Source organism: Entelurus aequoreus, linkage group LG03 (assembly GCF_033978785.1).
Source record: "Entelurus aequoreus isolate RoL-2023_Sb linkage group LG03, RoL_Eaeq_v1.1, whole genome shotgun sequence".
NCBI lineage: Eukaryota > Metazoa > Chordata > Actinopteri > Syngnathiformes > Syngnathidae > Entelurus > Entelurus aequoreus.
The window spans coordinates 63,128,690-63,146,434 of NC_084733.1; the positions used below are offsets into that span (position 1 = coordinate 63,128,690).

Here is a 17,745-nt window from a genome sequence, read left to right on the forward strand (position 1 = left end):
TCTATCACTACGGTGCACAGTGTTTTACGATTCCATGCCACTTTTGGGTCTGAACAGGAAGATCTGGACACTTTTGGGCATTTAAAAGCTAGATAACTACAAAACCTAAAACCAGTGAAGTTGGCACATTGTGTAAATGGTAAATAAAAACAAAATACAATGATTTGCAAATCCTTTTCAACTTGTATTCAATTGACAGCGGTTTTCTGAAGTGTTCCTAGCCCATGTGGTGATATCCTTTACAGACCGATGTCGGTTTTTGATGCAGTACAGCCTGAGGGATCGAAGGTCACAGGCATTGCCGCTTACGTGCAGTGATTTCTCCAGATTCTCTGAACCTTTTGATGATACTACAGACCGTAGAGGGTGAAATCCCTAAATTCCTTACAATAGCTCATTGTTCTTAAACTGTTTGACAATTTGCTCACGCATTTGTTGACAAAGTGGTGACCCTCGCCCCATCCTTGTTTGTGAATGACTGAGCATTTCATGGAAGCTGCTTTTATACCCAATCATGGCACCCACCTGTTCCCAATTAGCCTGTTCACCTGTGGGATGTTACAAAAAGTGTTTGATGAGCACTCCTCAACTTTATCAGTCTTTTTTGCCACTTGTGCCAGCTTTTTTTAAACATGTTGCAGGCATCAAATTCCAAATGAGGTAATATTTGCAAAAAATAACAAAGTTTACCAGTTTGAATGTTAAATATCTTGTCTTTGCAGTCTATTCAATTGAATATAGGTTGAAAAGGATTTTGCAAATCATTGTGTTCTGTTTTTATTTACGATTTACACAACGTGCCAACTTCACTGGTTTTGGGTTTGTAGTAGGGTTGTGAACGATAAACCGACGCCACCGGTTATTCGGTTTGACAAGTGAGGGATTCAACACATCAACCGATGAGAATCAGCTGTGGAACTTTAGATTACTAACATAGAGAAACTAGGAATCAGTGGACGTTTTTTGACTTTAAGACATCGTGAGAGCCAGGGCCGCACTTGCTGGTTAGCTTACGTGACTGAAGACGAGAATAGATGTAAATACATGGACCGGGTGTCGCGGGAGTCTAGCAACCAGTTGACGGTTTATCTTTAAACACGAGAGCCAGGGCTGCTCGTCAAATGATTATTCCGGGTTACCTCAAGATATGTACGGCGATACTGCGGAACGCCTCCGAGCTTTGCAGTCTGTCACTAACTTGACTTGACTCGTGAAAATGACGACGGTTTTGCCTTACAGAACAACCACTTTGTTTTTGTATTTGCAACAACACAGCAGTAGCAACTACCCTGGCGATTTGAAGAAGAAGAAGCTCCTTAGTGTCATTGCACAGTTTCATTTTCAGCACCGTTCAAGAGCGGACATATTTTGTACAAAGTAACAGAACAGGAACGCTGATGGGTCGCCACTTACAGCACCCCCTAAAAGGTGTGGAAAAGGTCAACAGTTTTGACAGTAGAAAGAGCAAAATACTGCCGTTTGATTTTGACCTATTGGTCTGATTTCCATTTCCATACCACTTTTTCACACGCACCTGTCGGGGCATCAGAGAATGCTTTTTCGATACCACTTTATGGCCCCCAGTTGTAGCAAGTGCAACAAACACACTTTGGTATGTTGAAGTTTTGATCTGGTTTTCACCATCAGTAAGCATTTTTGTTTGTTTCCTTACCGCTTTTTGGAACCATTGCGTTGGGTTTACCTAGCACAGTTGTAGGGTGGCGGAGCTAGACACTCATGTGCTGATTGGTGAACATTTTATCACACTTGAAACTGTTTGATCTGCTATGATGTCACACACTCGATCAATCCCTCAATATGTTGTTGATGGAGCTTTTTTGGTAAAGAGTTATTAATGAGCTCCCTTTGTTATCATAACAATCTGGAAACATGATTTCCTTAAATGCCCATTTGGAAAAACCCCCCCATTAAATCATGTGACCTTGCAGTGATCCGAGGAATCTGCGACGACTACAACTTGGACTTCCCGGCCTTCTACGCCTGTATCGGCCTGTGGAACTGCTTCTTCCTCATCCTGGGAGGAGTCTTCAACGTGAGCCTCGTCATGAAGCTCTTTAAAAGGTCAGCACATTATTTGTTACACGGTTGTCCAAACTTTTTGACTTGTATGTGTGTATATGTGTGTATATACTGTGTATATATATATATATATATATATATATATATATATATATATATATATATATATATATATATATATATATATATATATATATATATATATATATATATATATATCTTTGTATGCATATATATTTATATATCTGTATATGTATATATATGTTTATACAATGTACTTGTATACAATATATATGTATAACTATATATATATATATATATATATATATATATATATATATATATATATATATATATATATATATATATATATATATATATATATATATATATATATATATATATGTGTGTATATAGGGATGATGTTTGATAAGAAATTATCGAGTTTGAGCTATTATCGAATCCTCTTATCGAACCGATTCCTTATCGATTCTCTTATCCAGTCCAGATGGTTTAACAAATCACTTCTCATTCTCTACTGCTCGCTACTATAGTATTACCATATCTGAGTTATTGTGCAGAAATGTGGGGAAATAACTACAAATGTGTGCTACATTCGTTAACTGTGTTACAAAACAAATTAATTAGACTGATACATAATGTTGGATATAGAGAACATACAAACACTTTATTTATCGAGTCAAAAATATTAAAGTTCGATGATTTCGTAAAATTGCAAACAGCTAAAATGATGTGGAATTAAATGATGGAATGGATTAAGTAAAGAAGTTAAACATTGTACTGATATGATCCAGTTTAAGAGGTTGTTCAAATGAATAGTGCTTACAAAGTACAAAGAAGAAGAATTATGAGAAATACTTTCAACCTTATTGAAAATAAGATATTCTTCATCTCAGTATATTAATAATGACATAATTAATTAATTACATATTACAAAACTGTTGTATATACTAATTCACAGATACTTTATTATAAAAAGGTCAGTAAATGATATACTGTATATATTTGTAAACGCTATGAAGTGGGAAAGGGGTAGGATTAAATAAGCTTTACTTCTTCCTACTCTTGTAAAGTGAAATGATATGAAACTGTGATGTATTATACTGTAAGTGTGTTCATGTTCCAAATAAACTAAAGAAATAAAGAAAGCACTAGTTTATTAGACAGACTTGCAAACTTTGTCGTGGTGTAGGCTACAAGATAACATTAATGTTATCAGACACATACAAAAAGACTCACGTTAACGTTACCGTTAGCCGCTGACTATGCTTAGGTAACGTTAGTCTAGCTAATATTACTGCAGTCCTGGGGCCGTACTTATCAAGCTTCTTAGAATTACTCCTAAGAAGTCTGCTAAGAGTTGACTTAAGAGTAAATAAATTCTTCGCTGAAAGCTGCACTTAAAAGTTAGTTATCAAGCGTCTTACTCACACTTTCAGCGAAGTGTAGGACTGAATCTTAAGTGTCACACTCAGAGCTGAATTATGACATTACTATGTGCCGTAAACGGAATTTTAGGTGACGTCATTTCTGTGTCCATAGAAATGACCAATCACGGAATGGAATCCGTTGTCTAAGAATAAAGAAATATCTTGGAAATATTTAAGTGGACAATGGGAGTGTATATTTTGACAATAAACTACAAAATAATACAAAACAAACTAGTCCCCTCCGGCACTCACGCTACCGCTCCCTCTCTTCTATCACCCACACACTCACTGACGTCACTCACCTCACGGCCACACACATACGCTACTGTCATAACATTTTCTTTCCAATTCATTAATTAGGCAACTAATTTGAAACTGGTGTGGGTGGCTCTATATATACTAGCCCACTGCAGACACATGCAGAAATCAACAAGGAATCGAAAAGTATTAAATCTGTGACAAAAATAATACCCGCTCTGTCTAAACGATACCGTTTGATCAGCTGCTCGTCATAAAAAAAACAAAAACATTGTTCCGTTCCCTGAACGTTCGCGCACGTCTCTCTCGCCTCAGTACCATCCCCTGCTGGCAACTCCTAACCACTTAAGACACCTCTGAAGGTCTCTTAAATATCGTGGAGAGTAGGAGTGATTCTTAGACTTAAGAACGTTGATAAAAAGCTTTTTTTCTTAAGTTTGAGAGTAGGACTAAATTTCGCAAATTCTCAGGACTTAAGTGTAAAATGGCACTCTAAGAAGCTTGATAAGTACGGCCCCTGGTTGACATAAGAGGTAACGTTACTACAAGTGAGCAGATATGGAAATTAACTGGCAACAGTTAACGTTAGTCACCGCCACTGTAGCTGAGACTTGGGCAGCTGGCAGAAGAAGAGGGGCGTTCTTCGTTGTCTCTGTCGCTGCTTCGAAGACACGACACGCTTGTTGTACTTCCCCCGCTTACACGAGAGCGAAGCCTGGCTATAATTGCATATTGCCGCTTCCTCGTTTTTTTTGGTGAAATGAAGCCATGCCTTGGAGCTTTTTTTCCGGTCCATTTTTTTCCTGCTTTCCCCATCTGCGCCTAATGACTGAGCTACGTGACGTCATTTCTTGTGATGTCCCACGGGGCATTTCTTGTCGGGACGGGATTCGTTCCCAGGGATTCGAATAAAGAACCAACTCTTTTTCTTTACTATAGTGGTTTTGATAACGGGTACCGGTTCTCAAAAAGGGATTTGAGTCCGAGGACTCGGTTCTTTTCTTATCGAACAACCGGGAAAACCGGTTTCGAGCTTCATCCCTAAGTGTATATATATATTATTAATATATTGGATACTGGTATATATATATATATATATATATATATATATATATATATATATATATATATATATATATATATATATATATATATATACATATATACATATATATATATATATATATATATATATATATATATATATATATATATATATATATATATATATATATATATATATATATATATATATATATATATATACAGTATGTATATGTGTATACAGTATGTATATGTGTATACCTGTATATATCTGTGTATATATATGTTTATACAATGTATATATATACAGTGTATATGTATATTTGTATATATATATATAGATATATATATATATATTATATATATATAATATATATTATTAATATATTGGATATTAATATATATATATATATATATATATATATATATATGCGCCAAACATGGATAAGTGTGGAGCGTGTTTTGCATTTTTTTCATCGTGCTTTGTAATGGATTTAAATGGGTGTAATTTTCTATTTGTTTGTGTTGAATGTACATTTTTTTTAATATCCACAAAGTTCAGGGACCATGTCTGTTGACATTTTGTGTTTTGGTTGGATTTTTTATTATTAATTCTTTTTTTTTTGCACCATGACTAGGGAAGTTTGTTTGCATTGGGTCATGTAAGTAAATGCCATGCCTAACTTTGTTCAGAGCATAGTTACCGTTTCTTTGATGTCCACTAGATGGTGACACTATAGCAGCATTAAAGTTGTCAAAGTTTTATAATGAGGGCAATTCCCCTGTGGGCAAGATTCCTTATTATTTCTTACGACACCTTTTGGGCCAATTTGATTTATTATGACACAATAGTAATTACACAATTGAAATGTATTTGATTAATCCATACAAACTAAACATGATTGTATTTTTAATGTATTATCTCCTACGCGCATGTGTATCTAATGATGTGGTTGTTTTTGTAGTCACCGTTGATCATGACATTTTTGTTTGAACTCAATCGATTGGCTACTTAAAATAGGACTTTAATTTCTGTGTGTTACAGCACAACAACACATTTTAGATTATACCTAAAACTAAAATCAGAAATACATCGATACAACTATACATTTTAAATTAACTATAAAAATAAATGAATACAGAAACAACATAAAACAGAAAATGTGGTTATGGATCAAATATATTTCAAAAATAGAAAAGCATCCCCGCCAAAGAATCCTGAATCCAAACAGTGATCTGGATAACCCCCAAAATGTAATCACTTGTTCTACACGTTACTTAGCGTGTGCAAACCATAAAATTGTAAACTATAAAATATACAAAGCTCTTAGTAAATCAGGCCCTAAATGTATAATGTCCATAAATAAAGATGAAAGGGAATATAAACTATGTATTGTGCTTTGTCTGACAATATGTTTATTACATTATTGTGGTGGATATACACACACAGGACACTTATTAATTATTACGGTTATAATTCACTGCGTTCTAGCCCATGTTTACTTGCATAGGTGCATAGGTGCTTTTACTTTGAAGTGTTGAGACACACCTCTGGGGTGCTGACGTAATTACCTGAGCGACAGGTTTGTTGTTGTGATAGTTCTCTCTGAAAATAAACGGAGTGTTACTTGGCTCTCCAAAGAGGAATAAATCTCCGTCGTTTCCCTGCCTACACTCCTACATTGGTGACCCCTTTTTACTCTTGGACGTTTCCAGAGTTTACTGAACATGTCTGCTACACTAAAGTTGCCCGACTTTTGGGAAGGGAACGCAATTGCGTGGTTCGCACAGGCGGAGGCTCAAATCGCCATCAAAGACATTACGGCGGACGAAACAAAGTTTTATCATGTGGTGGCGTCCCTTACAAGCTCGACTGCGGGGAGAGTGGTGAGTCTGCTAGGACGTCCTCCTGCACGCAACAAATACGCCGCTCTGAAGGCGCATCTACTGGAGACTTTTGGACTTTCTGAATCCGAACGTGCGCGCCAACTCCTCTCACTTCCCGGTCTCGGCGACAGTAAGCCTTCTGAGCTGATGGATCACATGCTGGCTCTGCTGGGAGACCATCAGCCGTGTTTTCTTTTCAAAGAACTATTCCTGCAGCAGCTTCCAGAACAAGTTCGTTTGGCACTTGCAAATTCATCTATTACTGATTTTCGCCAGTTGGCCAGGGAGGCGGACAAATTTTTCTCAGCTGGGAAGAAATGTTTTGCAGCCACGCCCCCTTCCACGTCTACTGCCACCAGTGATGACCATATGCACCAGCCATACTCCATCTCTGCCACCACTACCGTGCCCCGACGTGCAAAGCAGTCAGGAGGATTGTGTTTCTACCACGCCAAGTTTGGCAACAAAGCCAAGAAATGCCTTCCCCCCTGTACATTCAGTGCGTCGGGAAACGCACCGGCCGCCACCTATTAGCAGCTGTGGGTGACGGCCGTACCAGCGGCTTGCTGTTTATTACTGACTCCCTCTCCGGTCGTCGCTTTCTTTGTGACACAGGTGCCCATATGAGTGCGCTGCCAGCATCAGCCACAGACATTCGCGCAGGGCCGTGTGGCCCCCCCCCTTCTGGCCGCAAATGGTAGCACAATCCACACCTTTGGCACACGCACTGTGACAGTGAGTTTTGCTGGTCAGCGTTTTACCTGGGATTTTGTGTCAGCAAAGGTGTCCACTCCCCTGTTGGGTGCTGATTTCCTTTTTGCCAACAAGCTTCTAGTGGATGTGAGGAACCGCCGCCTCGTCCATGCTGAAACATTCGGCTCATTTCCCTGTGAACACAGTGACACTGCCCCGACGAAGCTGTCCAGTGCCCTCTCGCCCGCTGATGACTTTTCTCACCTCCTCAAGGAGTTCTCAGACATCACTGCACCTACCTTCTCCTCCGCCTCCGCCAAACATGGTGTGTTGCACTACATCTCCACCAATGGCCCGCCTGTGCACGCCAAAGCCCGGCGCCTTGACCCACACAAGCTCAGTATCGCAAGAGCTGAGTTCGACGCCATGGAACGCCTTGGCATCGTCCGCCGGTCGAACAGTCCCTGGGCCTCCCCCCTTCACCTGGTGCCAAAGCCCAATGGTGGTTGGCGCCCGTGCGGCGACTACCGACGCCTTAATGCTGTCACTACGCCGGACCGGTACCCTATTCCACACATCCATGACTTTTCTGCCCACCTGGCGGGTGCGTCTATTTTTTCTAAAGTGGACCTCGTCCGGGGCTATCACCAGGTACCAGTTCAGCCTCAGGACATTCCCAAAACAGCGGTGATTACCCCATTCGGGCTTTTTGAGTTTCTACGGATGCCATTCGGACTAAAAAATGCTGCCCAGACCTTTCAGCGATTGATGGACACGGTGCTGCGTGACTTGTCATTCGTTTTTGTCTACCTGGACGATATCCTAGTGGCCAGCACGTCTGAGGCAGAGCACCTATCACACCTGCGTCTTCTCTTCAGTCGTCTCCAGCAGCACGGCTTGATCATCAACCCAGCGAAATGCCAGTTTGGACTGTCTTCCATGGATTTCCTGGGCCACCACATCACTACAGCAGGGGCGATTCCTCTGCCGTCAAAGGTGGAGGCAGTGTTGGGGCTTCCGCAGCCTCACACTGTCAAGGCTCTACAAGAGTTCTGCGGCATGGTCAATTTTTACCACCGTTTTGTGCCTCGGGCTGCCGACCTTATGCGCCCCCTATACAGCGCTCTCAAGGGAAAAAAAACTTCTAAGCATGCCCTTTCTTGGTCCACGGACATGTTGGCAGCTTTCTCTGCTACAAAGGATGCACTCGCGGACGCAACTATGCTGGCTCACCCGGTGCCTGACGCCCCTGTTGCTCTGACCACGGACGCCTCAGACTATGCTGTTGGTGCTGTTCTCCAGCAGTTGGTCAATAGTGTTTGGCAACCTCTCGCTTTTTTCAGCCGCCAACTTAGGTCCAGTGAGCAGAAATATAGCACTTTTGACCGTGAACTCCTCGCCCTGTATTTAGCCATCCGTCATTTCCGTTTCCTGCTGGAAGCCCGTCCGTTCACTGCCTTTGTGGATCACAAGCCTTTGACCTTCGCCATGGCCAAGCTGTCGGAACCATGGTCTGCCAGGCAACAGCGCCACCTAGCTTTTATTTCTGAATTTACCACGGACATTAAACATGTGTCAGGAAAAGACAATCCCGTGGCTGACTGCCTCTCCCGTGTGGTCATTGGTGCTGTCCACCTTGGAATAGACTATGCCCGAATGGCTGTGGACCAAGTTTCGGACCCCGACATTCAGGCGTACAGAACAGCGGTCACTGGCCTCCAGTTGGCGGACGTCCCGTTCGGCGATGCCGGCACAACGCTGCTCTGCGACGTATCTCTGGACCTGCCCCGTCCTGTGGTGCCGCAGGTCTGGAGACGGCAAGTTTTCGACGCCATACATGGCCTCTCGCACCCAGGCAGCAAGCCGTCACAGCGTCTCGTGGCAGCAAAGTTTGTCTGGCATGGCCTCAAGAAGGACATTCGCGACTGGGTCAGGACCTGTGTGGCATGCCAACGCGCTAAGATCCATCGCCATGTTAAGGCCCCGTTGGAGCAGTTTGCAGTTCCCGAAAGGCGTTTTGACCACGTCAACGTTGACCTGGTGGGACCCCTTCCTCCCTCCAGGGGATTTACTCACCTTCTGACTATGGTGGACCGGACCACCCGTTGGCCGGAGGTTGTCCCACTGTCGGCAACGACATCAGCTGATGTGGCCCGGGCCTTCATTGGTACCTGGGTCGCCCGGTATGGTGCCCCATCTGACCTTTCGTCTGATCGTGGCCCCCAGTTTACTTCCGAGCTCTGGAATACTGTTGCCTGTCAGTTGGGTGTCTCACTCCACCGCACTACAGCATACCACCCTCAAGCAAACGGCATGTGTGAACGTTTTCACAGGGACATGAAGGCCGCCCTTAAGGCTTCTCTCACAGACGACGGCTGGGTCGACAAGCTCCCGTGGGTGATGCTGGGGATTAGAACTGCGCCTAAGGAGGACCTCCTGTCTTCCTCAGCGGAGTTAGTTTATGGCCAGACCCTCAGAGTCCCAGGTGAATTTATACCCCGCACTACAGTCCCCTGGTCTGCTTCTGACCAGCGGCGTAGCCTCATGGACACTGCCCGTACCTTCCTACCAGTCCCGACCTCGCACCACTGCTTGCCCCAGGTGCACATTCCCCCTGACCTGCGAGCAGCGGGGTATGTGTTCATCCGCCACGATGCCCATAGGGGGCCCTTGCAACCACCATACGACGGTCCTTATCGGGTTGTGGAGGCTGGGGATAAGACATTTGTCATTGACATTGGGGGCAGACTGGATCGCGTCTCAGTGGACCGGCTGAAGCCAGCCCACCTGGATTTGGGCCGTTCAGTTGAGGTGGCTCAGGCACCACGTCGCGGTCGACCCCCACACTGCCAACTGACGTCTGCTCGCCGTCAGCAGCCGGCTGTCACCCTCCCGCTTCACCCCCCTCCGCCTGCCCAGGAGCTTCGGAATCGCTTTGGGCGGGTCATTCGGGTCCCTGGTCGTTTCACTGGGCCAGTTCTTGTGAATTCTGGGGGGACGTGTGTGGTGGATATACACACACAGGACACTTATTAATTATTACGGTTATAATTCACTGCGTTCTAGCCCATGTTTACTTGCATAGGTGCATAGGTGCTTTTACTTTGAAGTGTTGAGACACACCTCTGGGGTGCTGACGTAATTACCTGAGCGACAGGTTTGTTGTTGTGATAGTTCTCTCTGAAAATAAACAGAGTGTTAATTGGCTCTCCAAAGAGGAATAAATCTCCGTCGTTTCTCTGCCTACACTCCTACATTATTACTATTTTCTTTTCTTCAGGTCAACAGAGGAGGTGATCGCTCTCTTCATCTCCATCGCCTTCGTGGTGGACGCCGTCAAGGGAACAGCCAAAAGTGAGTGACGTTATTAAAAAAACATTAATCTTATTGTCAATAAGCAAATGTTTTGATTAGGCGTTAGCATAGTCAAACAAGCTAACACTAGCATCCATGTTGTACACCTTGGACAAGTCGCTGCTGGGACGCTAACAAATAACTTGCAGCTAATAACCAATAGTGCTCGGGCAGGAAAGAATGCTGAGTCAGCAGACAAGACAAGATCGACTATTCCAAATGAGCCCCATCCTCTTACCATCACCGCTCCTCATAAATATTTGACACAATTTAATTTCCTACAAGGCGAGCGCAGTAGCGGAATATCATTTATTTGGGATTGGCGGTTTTATTTTTCCCCGGCCGTTCAATTTCCCGGCGCCATTAGCATAACATTAACCTCTTATGCCACTCGACTGCTCTCACACTTTACTTTATTTCTTGCTATTTAATTCTGCTTTTTTTTTTCTTATAACTTCACTTTAATGAAAAAACGTATACTTTATAATATTCAGTCCTCATTATAGTAAAATAATTTTTTGAAGTACTCTTAATAATTAGTACAATCCAACAACTCCTGTCCAGTCACTCAGCAATAATAAGTGCACACAGTGACTTCCTGTTTAGTTTAAAATAAACTTCAAAATAAAATCATTCTGGATGGATTCTAGCACACCAACAAGCAAAATAATCTAAATAAAAATATGGAGGACAAGGTTCCAAAATGATTTATTGTCACTCAATCACTGGTAAATATACAAACAATGCATAGTTTCACTTTCACTTTTGACTATGGAAGCATGTCAGCAATTCCACAGGAGGTCAGGGTAATCAGGTTCCATCGTATCAATCATAGCAATTTCCAGAGACCATGTGAGCAGTTTTAGCTGATGGTGGCATCAGCATGAATTTTAGCTGGTCCTAACCGAGCTGCTGTCCGTCCACGTGGTCTTCAGTCTTCCAGAGGTACTACCACCCGCCAACGTTCGCCAACGCAAGCGCGGGGGGCGTGAAGACCGTCGCCGATCTGCTGTCGGTCAACGGAAGCGTCGCGAGGGAAGGGGCGGCAGGGTCCTCGGTGCTCCAGGTCCTGCCTGAGACGCTGATCCACTGCACGCGAGAGAGGCCTGTCCTCTGTCTGCTGCTCATGATGGGAACCCTGTGGATGGGATACACCCTCTACCAGTTCAAGAGGAGGTACTACTCAACTACTACTACCTGATAATCATACTAGCATTACAATAATCCTGGTTTTGACTGTCTCACCCACTCTCTATGTCCACTTCCTGTCCTCACTGTCTCTTTAACTGTCTTCCTGTCCTTTGATTCTCCTCTGACCTTGGTCTGTGTCCCTCCCACTGGACCCCAGGTGCTTTCAACTGTCTCTGTTCTGTAACTGTCTCCCTGTCCTCTGACTGTCTTGCTGTCCTTCAACTATCTCTCTGTTCTGACACCTCTCTCTCTCTCTCTCGATTTCCGTCTATCTCACTGTCCTTCTACTTGTCTCACTGACCTCTTACTGTCTCTCTGCCTCTTGTCACTTATCTTACTCTCTGGTAAATGTCTCTGTGGCTGTCTCTCTATACTTTAATTGTCTCTGTTGTGGGTCTGTCTGAACTTAGAATGTCTCTCTTGCTGTCTGTCCGTACTTTAAATGTGTCTGTTGTGGTCTATCAAAACTAAATTTTTCTCTGTTGCTGTCTTTCTATACTTTAACTGTCTCTGCTTTAGGTATGTCCGTACTTAAAATGTCTCTGTTGTGGTCTGTCTATACTTTAACTGTCTCTATTTTAGGTCTGTCTGTACTTAAAATGTCTCTGTTGCTGTATGTCGGTATTTAAAATGTGTCTGTTGTGGTCTGTCGAAACTTGAATTGTCTCTGTTGCTGTCTCTTTATACTTTAACTCTCTCTGTTTTGTGTCTGTCCGTACTTTAAATATTTCTGTTGTGGTCTCTCTATACTTTAAATGTCTCTTTTGCGGTCTGTCTATACTTTAATTGTCTCTGTTTTGGGTCTTTTTGTACTTTAAATGTCAATTTTACGGTCCGTCTGTGCTTTAATTGTCTCTGTTGTGGGTCTGTCTATAATGTGAATGTCTCTGTTGCTGTCTGTCCGTACTTTAAATGTGTCTGTTGTGGTCTGTCGAAACTTGAATCTTCTCTGTTGCTGTCTGTCTATACTTTAAATGTCTCTGTTGCTGTCTCTCTATACTTTAACTGTCTCTGTTTTGGGTCTGTCCATACTTTAAATGTCTCTGTTGCTGTCTGTTTGTACTTTAAATATATTTTTTGCGGTCCGTCTATGCTTTAATTGTCTCTGTTTTGGGTCTGTCCGTACTTTAATTGTCTCTGTTGTGGTCTTTTTATACTTTAAATATCTCTTTTGCGTTCTGTCTATGCTTTAATTGTCTCTGTTTTGGGTCTGACTATACTTTAAATGTCTCTGTTTTGGGTGTGTCTATACTTTAAATGTCTCTGTTGCTGTCCGTCTATACATAAAATATCACTGTTGCTGTCTATCCGTACTTTAAATGTCTCTGTTGCTGTCCGTCTATACATAAAATGTCACTGTTGCTGTCTATTCGTACTTTAAATGTCTCTGTTGTGGTCTGTTTATACTCTACATGTCTCTGTTGTGGTCCATCTATACTTTAATGTCTCTGTGGCTGTCTCATTTTACATTAAATGTCTCTTTTGTGGTCTGTCTATACATTAACTGTATCTGTTGCTGTCCGTCTATACTTTAAATTTGTCTTTTGCGGTCTGTCTGTGCTTTCTGTCTCTGTTGTGGCCTTTCTATACTTAACCTGTCTCTGTCTCTGTCACAGTCTGTCTGTACTTTAACTCTTTCTTCTGCGTCTGTTTATACTTTCAAACTCTTTTGCTTTCCGTCCATATTTTCAATGTCTCAGTTGCGGTCTGCCTAGGGCTGGGCCGATAATACGATATCAATATATATCGCGAAAGACACATGTTCGATATTAATGTAAAATGTGTTCAATAAAATATTCGATATATGTTTATATTTTTTGGTGGGAAGACACCAGAAATGATGAAGCAAGATTTGTTTCATGACGTCACTCGTGCTAGGAAACAGGAAGTGTCACTGAGCAATGGGAGGGACACGCCAACAGCCAATCACGTTACACCTTTCCTGCTGTTCGGCTCCCAGACCCAGACCGTAGTCAAGGAGCTCAGGGTAGACGTTCCCTCCGGGGCCGATGTTTTCGTCGGGGATAACACCCTTCACTTTACCTGACAATGGGTCCGCTAAGCTCTGCTTTTGGGTCGGAATGACGAGGTCGCCGACTCAAGACAATTTGGTCGCTTTGTTCTTATTTCTGCGGGACACAACCGGACACCAGTCGCCACGACTGCTGCATGTTACCTCACTCTTCCACTCACTCACCCAACACACTGCCATTCTTAAAAGAGCACACACATACTCTACTCTCATAACACTAGTGCGGTTGCGCCGTCTTTCTGTCTCTCTGTGGATTCTCAGCATGGAGTGAGAAGAGAAACTGTGATGTATCAACTCAATAAAAGAACCTGGTCTTTAGTTTTGTTGGTTTTAATTCAGACGGTGCGGCAACATCCTGACACTTCCAATGAGTAGCTTCCCAAACTAGTCTGTGTAGTGTTCAATAGCTTATACACTACTGCCATCTTGTGTCTCAAAACTGCAACTACCTTCAAATCTACTGTAACTGTTTTACCACCTTAGCCGCGCTCGAGTTAGCAGACACTGTCTCCACTGATAAATAGCACCCTTGGTAGGTTGGAAATTGTTTTACTGTATTTCTTGGCAGGGTTATATAAGTCATAAAAGTATCAATGATGATGGATATCGATCAATATAAAAAAAGGTATATTGTGATATAGTTTTCGGCCATATGGCCCAGCCCTAGGTCTTTCTGTACTTTAACTGTCTCTGTTGCTGTTCTCCAACACCTCTACCTGACTGATGTCCCCCGGTCCTCTCCGTCTTTCCCACAGTCCGTTCCTGCACGCCAAAGTGAGGGAAGTGTTGTCCGACTGCGCCCTGCCCATCTCAGTGCTGCTCTTCTCTTTCATCGGATCCTACCTGTTCAGCGACATCAACCGTCAGTATTCTTTGACTTGTGTCTTCTTCCACACCACACCGCTGTTGTACTTTGATTTTGAACCCCGGGCAAAGATGGCCCTGAAAAGGCATTAACTTATTTTTTACAATTTATGACAGTTAATATTTTCAAATGTGACTTCAGACATTGCCTGTGCATTTTATAAAGCTGTTCTGAGGGCCACAGTTTGACCCTGGTTTTAAATTTAAAACCAGCACGCTACATTTACTCCGTTACATTTACTTCCAAGTAAGTCATTTTAGATACAGTACTTTGTACTTGTCAGAGTTGTTTTATTGAAACATACTTTTGAGTATTTTTCTGAAGAACAAACACTTCTTTGCGTTGAGTTTCAGTCCAATATCATCATTATATTTATACATAATTAGCAATGTTTCGATCAAAGTTTTATACCGATCATCAGTGAGTGAGATTGCCTGATACCAATACCAATCATATATATTATAATCTAATTCAGGGGTCACCAACGTGGTGCCCGCGGGCACCAGGTCGCCCGTAAGGACCAGATGAGTCGCCCGCGGGCCTGTTCTAAAAAAAAATTTTAAAAAAAAAATTGGTTTTTTATTTTATTTTATTTTTTTAATTAAATCTACATAGAAAAAACACAAGATACACTTTCAATCAGTGCATCAACCCAAACAACCTCCCCCATGCACACTCATCCACACCCACTCACACAAAAGGGGTTATTTCTTTCCATTATTCTGGTTCCCACAACATAGACAACACATCTGCAAGGGACACAGTCCCTGAAGCACACATGATTGTATAGGCTGCTGGTCCACTAAAATTTTCATTAATTACTATTTTTTATGTAATTATTTTTATACTGTTTTACTTTCTTTTTTATCCAAGAAAATGTTTTGTATTTATTTATCTTATTTTATTTTATTTTTGAAAAAAGGGCCTTATCTTCAACAGACCAGGTTGTCAATGAAATTAGATTTGTTTAAAGGGCTTTTTAAACCAGGCCCAGTCCAGATAATGTCCAAGTCGGACTCAGCAACACACACCTTCATTCATGTACACAGAAAAAAATTAGGGAACACAACAGATTGCATATAATTTATAAACAAAATTACATTTTCAAAATAAGCATTTATGTACAGTCCAGATTATGTCCAGGTCACTCAAATTAGAGAACACAACAACAGATATCATATAATCTATAAACATAATTATACTTTCAAAATAAGCCTTTGAGGACTTCTCATCTTTTTTTTAATGTTTTTTGGCATCATTATCGTTTTCAACCATGTAACTTTCTAAAGTTAGAAAATACTGAATAAATGTTTTAAAGAAAGTAATACTAAGTGAATATCTGTTTTTGGCATTACAAATAAACATTTTACCGAGTACTATAATTAAATTGACTAAATCATGATTGTCAATGAACTCTCCTAAAATAACAGAAACCACATTAAGCTTCATAAACAAACCAATCCTTAAACACATTTTTTCAACTTCCACCCAAAACAAAGACACAATATGACAATACCAAAACAAATGCAGGGTGGATTCAGGCTCCTGACAACAAAATGGGCAATCATCTGACTCTGTCATATTCCATAATTTTAACATTTTCCCTGTGGGTAGGAAGTTATAAATAATTTTAATTTGAAAATAACGATTTTGCACATCGATAGTGGTTTTATAGATTAGTTTGAATATGGCATCCCATGGCAACGGGCAGTCAAAAAAGTCCTCCCATTTTCCATTTGTGTTGTATGAGGCAGCCTTCAAAGATTTCTTTATTAAATAAAAATTATATATTTTTCTATTTATTTTAGTTCCTTTTTGCCAACTAGAATTTCTTATTAGAGGTTTACAAACTAATAATTTAGTAGTTCCATCATTAATTATTTGTTTCCATCTTTTCCCAATTACTCCAGTTGGTTGATAAAATGAAAAGCTTGAGCAAGCATCACCATACATAGCTCTAAATTCATCATACTTCATAATTTTACCATTCTCATTGATAATATCATTGACAAAAATGATTCCTCTTTCAAACATATTTTTCCAAAAGAAAGGCTTTCCATCTATTACAATATTAGAGTTCATCCATATTAACTGCTGCAAAATATCGTCTCTTTTTTTCTGGCACATAAAATTGAAAACACCACTATGAGTGGATTGTTTCCTTTATGAACCCGCCATGTTTCCCAGCAGACTCTCTGGGAGGGGATCACTTGTAAAAAAGGATACAATTTCTTTTGATACAGTACATGTTTTTTGTCCAACAGGACATTTGTGTACCACTCAATGTTTAAATACATCTTTGGAACAATTGATGCTTTTAAAGACAGACACATAGCTTCAAGGTTGAGAAGTTTCAGGCCCCCATATTCATACTCTTTGTACAAAACCTTTCTTTTAATCTTTTCTGGTTTGCCGTTCCAGACAAAATCGAAGACCCTCCGCTCATAAATCTTAAAACAGTTTTGTGATGGAGCTGGTAATGACAAAAACAAATAAATAAATTGAGGAATAATTAACGAGTTGGCAATAGATATTTTACCATACAAGGTTAGGGATTTCCCTTTCCATAATTGCATAATTTTGTCCAGCTTTCTTAGTCGATTATCATAATTTACTGAGCCTAGATCTTCCAGATTTTCTGGGACAACAACACCAAGTATGTTAACTGGTCCATCTGTCCACAAAACAGGCACTTTGCATTCCATTCGAAAGGACGTTCCCTTTAGATTTCCGATCCTTAACATTTTACATTTATCATAATTAAGCTTAAGGCCAGATTGCTGTGAAAATATGTCCAAAAGATTAAGAAGGTTCCGCAAACAATGAGGAAAAATCTTATCTTTGTGAATCAGCCTTTGCTGACATGAACTTCATCAAGAACAAACACAGAACACGCCTCACTGATGCACATCTGCAAGACTCACTCAGAG

At 41.3% G+C, this 17,745-nt stretch overlaps 1 protein-coding gene across 3 annotated transcripts in view; it reads left to right on the top strand.

Annotated features, from left to right (window-relative positions):
* slc4a11 (solute carrier family 4 member 11) overlaps positions 1-17,745 on the top strand; it is a 195,633-nt gene that overhangs the window by 144,395 nt on the left and 33,493 nt on the right. For all 3 annotated transcript variants that reach the window (XM_062042405.1, XM_062042407.1, XM_062042406.1), the window contains exons 12-15: positions 1,950-2,082; positions 10,654-10,727; positions 11,663-11,903; positions 14,706-14,812. In XM_062042405.1, the coding sequence (XP_061898389.1) occupies positions 1,950-2,082; positions 10,654-10,727; positions 11,663-11,903; positions 14,706-14,812 (555 nt within the window). The remainder of the gene's footprint in view (positions 1-1,949; positions 2,083-10,653; positions 10,728-11,662; positions 11,904-14,705; positions 14,813-17,745) is intronic.